Source organism: Branchiostoma belcheri, unplaced genomic scaffold, assembly GCF_001625305.1.
Source record: "Branchiostoma belcheri isolate BF01 breed outbred unplaced genomic scaffold, Haploidv18h27 scaffold31, whole genome shotgun sequence".
Taxonomy (NCBI): Eukaryota; Metazoa; Chordata; class Leptocardii; order Amphioxiformes; family Branchiostomatidae; genus Branchiostoma; species Branchiostoma belcheri.
In genome coordinates this window covers 429840-436044 of record NW_017803921.1, presented here as the reverse complement: position 1 = coordinate 436044, position 6205 = coordinate 429840, and the positions used below count along the sequence as shown (strand labels likewise).

The following is a 6205-nucleotide window of genomic DNA, read 5'->3' as shown; positions in this document are numbered from 1 at the left end:
AGAAGAGACACAGTCGACGACACCATTCAACTGAGCAGACTGAGCAAACGACACCGACAGAAACTACATCAGATCGAAGGACTAGTAGCAGCACCATGGTGCCCTCAACGCGAGGTACAACAGACGAGAGAAGCACGGTACCCCCTGGTACCACCACGCCATCAAGGGACACAACTCAAACCATAGGTACTGCTACAGCAGCCACACAGCGCATCACAGCGACTTCAGAAATAACTACAACGGAAGAGACCAGTGGAACGCAGACAAGTGTCGTCACTTTTGAAATGACCACCACGGAAGAAACTACACTTCGACAATCTACAACAGAACCTTTGAGTAAAGGTGCTACCTACATGACTACTATGCCAAAGACCGACACCACAAATACTGATCAAACTACTGCGGTAACCATTGGCACATCGTCGACTATGAATACTCCAGAAGAAACGACGTTGACTACGCGAGCAAGTGCTAGGACAACCTTGGCTACAGCAGAAAGACGAAGTTCTACCACAGAAAGGGGGACTGGACAAACAACAGCTACTGCGGCACCTGGTACCACAGAAGTCATCACCATGGAAGTCAAAACAACTGGTATCTTTGAAAGGGAAACAACTACGTCGCAGACCTCCACTGAGACAACTACAGAAGCTACAACAAGACAAGGTGCGGCCGAGACAACGACTTTATTACCGGGTACAACCACTCAATCTGGCACAGCAAGGAAAACTACAACGATGGTTCTTACTACATCGCTTGACCTAGGTACTGCGGGAGAAACCTCAACGCCACCAGCTTCTACACTCAACACAGAGGAAACTACCATCAACACAGCAACTAGTAGGACTGCTACAGAGAAATCCACCATGGTATCTACAGCGACATACACAAAAGGCTCGACAGGGGGAAACCACTGCAACGACAATTGCAAACGAGGCAACTGGTACCACTGATGAAACAACAGTATTTACAGCTACATCATCGACACGTCGTACAACGGGTGAAACCACGGTACCTCCAACAACGTATGGTAGCACTGCTACGCAAAGTACCACGCAAAGGCGCGGGAGCACGGAAAGCACCACGGAAGCTACATCAACGTCTGCAGAACTCGGTACATCGAAAGAAACAACATACCTGCAAGTGACAACGGTAATCGCTGAAGAAACAACCGAGAAAGATACAAGCACTACGGAAAAGACCACAGTACCACCATCTACCTCCATGCAAACTACTAGTACATCGTTTGGCACCATGGCAACGAGTGCTGGGAGAGATACTACAACAGGAAGCACAGACGAGACCACCATGTCAACAATTACTACCACTGGACACAGGGGAACTTTGGAGCTCACCACAGCACTGACCACAAGTAAGACAGAACAGACCACCGTCCGCACTGGTACAGAACAAACTACGCCTCTGTCATCTAGTACTGAAGACAGTAGGGGTACTGATAAAACCACCACCATGAAAACTACACCTGCAGAGCAGGGAAGCACGGAGAATACCGACATGCCGTCGACTTCGACAGATGTGCCGGGCACTACGGAAGACACCACGATACTACAATTTACACCCGGAACTGGTGTAACAGACAGCACGGAGTTTTCTCCTACAACTACAAGCCAGAGGAGTACCGCGACTGATAGCACAACGCTTCCAACTACCACGGTAGAGACCACGCTACCACAAACTAGCACGGCATCGACTGAGAAGAGTAGTACAACAAAAACCACGGTACCTCCCAGCACCGCATCTGAACGCGACACTACAGAGAAAACGACGATAATTCTAAGTACCTCTGATGACGTGGGTAGTACAGAAGAAACCACACCGTTCGCAACAGGAACTACTAGTGGAGGGGATGTCACAGAATCTACTATGGCTCCATCCACCTCTGCGAGAGAGGAGGCGTCCACAACGGGAACAACAATTCTGCCAACCACCAGAACAGAGGGCAGTTCTACAAAGGAAACGACGTTGGCAACGCCTTCATCTGAACCACAGGACACGTCGATGTTCACAACTGAATTCTATACCACAGATGAAATCTCGAGGCCACCGACTACTGCACTCCAACAATTCAACACGGGTGAAACTACAGAGGCACTGACTTCAACAACGGAACAAGGTACCACGGAAGAAACACCAATGCCAGCGACAGTAACAACGAGGCTGGGTACCACGGTAGAGACGCCAATGCCATGGACAGTAACAACGGAGCTAGGTACCACGGTAACAACGGAGCTAGGTACCACGGTAGACACGTTAGAGCTTCTAACCTCTACAATGGATTTAGGTACCACGAACGAGACGCCACTGCCTCCTACGTCTACAGCAGATCTAGGTACCACCGAAGGAACACCCATGCCTACAACGTCTACAACCAAGAGAGGGACTACGGTAGAGACACTGGCCCCTGCGACTTCTACAGTTGAGCTTGATACTACTGAGGAGACGCCAATGCCTCCAACCTCTACAGTTGAGCTAGATACCACGGATGAGACAGCAACGCCTATAATTTCAACAGTGGAGCTGGGTACTACCGTAGAGACCTCGGTGCCTCCAACGTCTACAACCAAGCTAGGTACCACGGTAAAGACGCCAATGCCTGCGACAGTTACAGCGGATGTAGGTACCACGGTAGAGACATCGATGCCTCCGACCTCTACGGTTGAGCTGGGTACCACGGTGGAAACCCCAGTTTCTTCAACGTCTACCACCGATTTAGGTACTACGGACGATACTCCGATGCCTCTAACCTCTACAATTGAACTAGGCACTACAAACGCCACAGCAGCACCTCCGACCTCTACAGCCAAGCTCGGTACCACGGTAGATACCTCCATACCACCAACTGTCGTCACGACCGACGTGGTTGTAACAGGTGAAACAACATTAACACCAACACCAACTACCACAACAGAGCAGGGTACCACGAAGAAAACCACGGTACTCCAAACCTCCAAAAGGGAGTTCGTTACCTCAGGAGAAACTACAACTGGTGCAACTGTGAGAGGCAACACTGGGAGTACCACATTCCAGACCAATGTGCCTACACGTGGTACCACAGAGACGTCAACGTTCGCACCTACCACTACAACACCAGAGCAAGGTACGATGACAGACGACGCAACACAGTCAACCTTCGCGGCCTCTCAGACTAGCTTTACAGACGAGTCAACCATTCTGTTTACTGAAACTGAAAAGTCAGAAACTACGGCTTACACGGATACCACAGATATTAGTACGACGTCAAAGCGAAGTACCACCAGGTCCGATACCACAAAAGGGACCACAACTCTGTCTACTGTCACAGCAGAACGTGGTACTGGCGTGCAGACAACAGAGGTCGTGGTAACGGTTGAAACTGGTACTGTGGACGACGCTACGTCTCAGCAAGCGACCACAAAAGCGACGAGTATCACAGAACAAACTACGAAGGTAACAAGTGGCTTTAGTAAAGGTACTGATATCACTACAGGGTTAACTACCACGGGGGAAAGTACGACGGAGACCACGCTCTTATTAGCAACATCAGGGACAAGTTCATTATCAGAATTCAGTACTAGTTCAACCAAGGTAACTACGTTTTCAACTCAGTCTAGTACTACAGAATCTACTACACCACCTTCAACCGAAACAGATCCTGGCACTGCTACCAAGGACACTACCGTGTTCAGCAGTACAGGTACCACAGGACCACAAACGGTGGTGACTAGTACTGCCGTTACTATACCAACTACATCAGGGGAAGCCTCGAGCAAAGGAACAGCAAATACTCCGTCAACATCCACTATAACACCAGCCACCGATACGTCTGCGCCTTTTACGGATACACAAGGACCTACGACTTCAGAAGTCTCTACAAGTTCAACGTCTACTCAACATTCAGCAAGCTTGCCAGAAGAAACTACGACTGATGTGGTTGTGTTTACTACTGTTGTGGAAATTTCTACCGAAGAATTGAAGACTCCAAGCACCGACATGCCTGCAACTAGTACGGTCCTTACTGGGTCAACATTTCATACAAGTTCCGTAGCCACAGGCCAGAGTACTGAAACGCCATCCACAGGAGCGCCATCTACCGGAGCAACAGGAAGCACAGGGATTGGGACTTCAGATGTTACGAGCAGGACAGATGTAACAGCACAGACGGAGAGTACCGTAACTACAGGACCTGACACCACGATTTCAACTCCTTCAGCGTCACAGTTGGTAAGTACGCAGCAAACCGCAGCGCCATCTACCGGAGCAACTGGCCCTGCAACTGATACAACAACCTACACTTCGTCCATCGGTACAAAAACTGATAAAACTGCATCAACCGAGAGAAGGTCAACAGAGGAACCCACTACAACGGCACTGACTACGGCATTCTCCCAAAGCACCGGTGAAACAGTCACCCCAAGCGGGGAGCGAAGCACGGAGTCTCCTTCCACTATCTTCACACCCACTACGCGGATCACAACACCTCAGGCTACGAATACGAAGACAACGCAGCAGACCACCAACACACGAACAGAACTAACAGATATTCCGTCTACGTCAGGTTCGAGAAGACCTAAAACCGAGACAACAGGAGAGACCAGCTTTCCTGATACTTCAACCTCTCAGACTGACATGACCACAAGTCTAGAACCACAAGCAACCAGTAAAGCTTTAACTACAAACACAAAACGTTCTGTCGGAACAAGCACTACCATCCAAACAGACAGAGCGACCTCTAGTTTTACATCATCGACAGGTAGGACTTCATCAAACCCTCCATCGACATCAAGAGAAGAAACGCCATCAACTACTGTTCAACCGAAATCAACGACGATTGTCTCATCTCGTAGCAGCACGCGTACAACGGCATCAGCTCAAACAAGTTCCACAACAGGAGGACGCACGTCCCGACTTACCACAACTTCCCGTATCTCCACTTCCACAAGTCAAATCTCATCTACCAGAGGACGACCAACAACAAGCAGCAACGTGAGGAGCACAACACTAAAACCCACGACAGACAAAGCAACTTCTAGTTTTACATCATCGACAGGTAGGACTTCATCAAACCCTCCATTGACATCAAGAGAAGAAACGCCAGCAACTACAGTAACTGTTAAACCGAGATCAACGACGATTGTCTCATCTCGTAGCAGCACGCGTACAACGGCATCAGCTCAAACAAGTTCCACAACAGGAGGACGCACGTCCCGACTTACTACAACTCTCATCTCCACTTCCACTAATCAAATCTCATCAACCAGTGGACGATCAACAACAAGTTTAAGCAGTAGTGTGAGTACAACACTTAAACCCACGACAGACAGAGCAACCTCTAGTTTTACATCATCGACGGGTGGGACTTCATCAAACCCTCCATTGACATCAAGAGAAGAAACACCATCAACTACAGTAACTGTTAAACCTAGATCAACGACGATTGTCTCATCTCGTAGCAGCACGCGTACAACGGCATCAGCTCAAACAAGTTCCACAAGAGGGCGAACATCCCGACTTACTACAACACCCCGTATCTCCACTTCCACAAGTCAAACCTTATCTACCAGAGGACGACCAACAACAAGCAGCAATGTGAGGACCACAACATTAAAACCCACGACTACAGGCCTCAAAAGTACAACACACAAACCGACCTCGACTGTAGCTGCCACAACGAGCACTGTGCAGAGCAGTACTTCAGTAGCACCGGTGTACAACACCACGGCACAGCCTGTAACCGCCTTCCCTTCGTGCACGGTTACCTGCAGCATATACGCCACCTGCGTCCAGAGAAGCTCTCAGGTGTTCCAGTGCGTCTGTAACGACGGCTACGTGGGAAACGGCCGAACCTGTACAGTAGGTGAGATTGTATACTGTTCTCCAACTCAAATGTCCATTTTCTGTTTTTGTTATGGCTTCACCACAAAGTGGTGAAGACATATTGTGTTCCCTCATGTTTCTTCTTCTTCTCCTGCCATTTCTTTAAATGGATTCATCTCTGCCATTTTCCGGCCAAATAACACGAAATTTGGCATGAAGGTAGAGTGGGCAAATACCCCGACGCGTTTTTTTCATTTTTTTGAAAAATTGTTTTATTTGGGTTTTTTGGCCATTTTCAGGCAAAAAATATACATTTTGAGATCTGGTTCCCAGGTACTAAAACCAAATGACCTGAAATTTGGTATGGGGATACCTTGGACATATGTCTACA

General features: G+C 48.7%; 1 protein-coding gene across 1 annotated transcript; it reads left to right on the top strand.

Annotated features, from left to right (window-relative positions):
• The first annotated feature begins 1254 nt into the window (after positions 1–1254).
• Positions 1255–5816, top strand: LOC109474421 (mucin-5AC-like). The gene is made up of 4 exons (XM_019774716.1): positions 1255–3447; positions 4845–4983; positions 5148–5155; positions 5451–5816. Exons 1-4 carry the CDS (start codon positions 1255–1257, stop codon positions 5814–5816), a joined length of 2706 nt encoding a protein of 901 aa, XP_019630275.1.
• Positions 5817–6205: the final 389 nt, after the last annotated feature.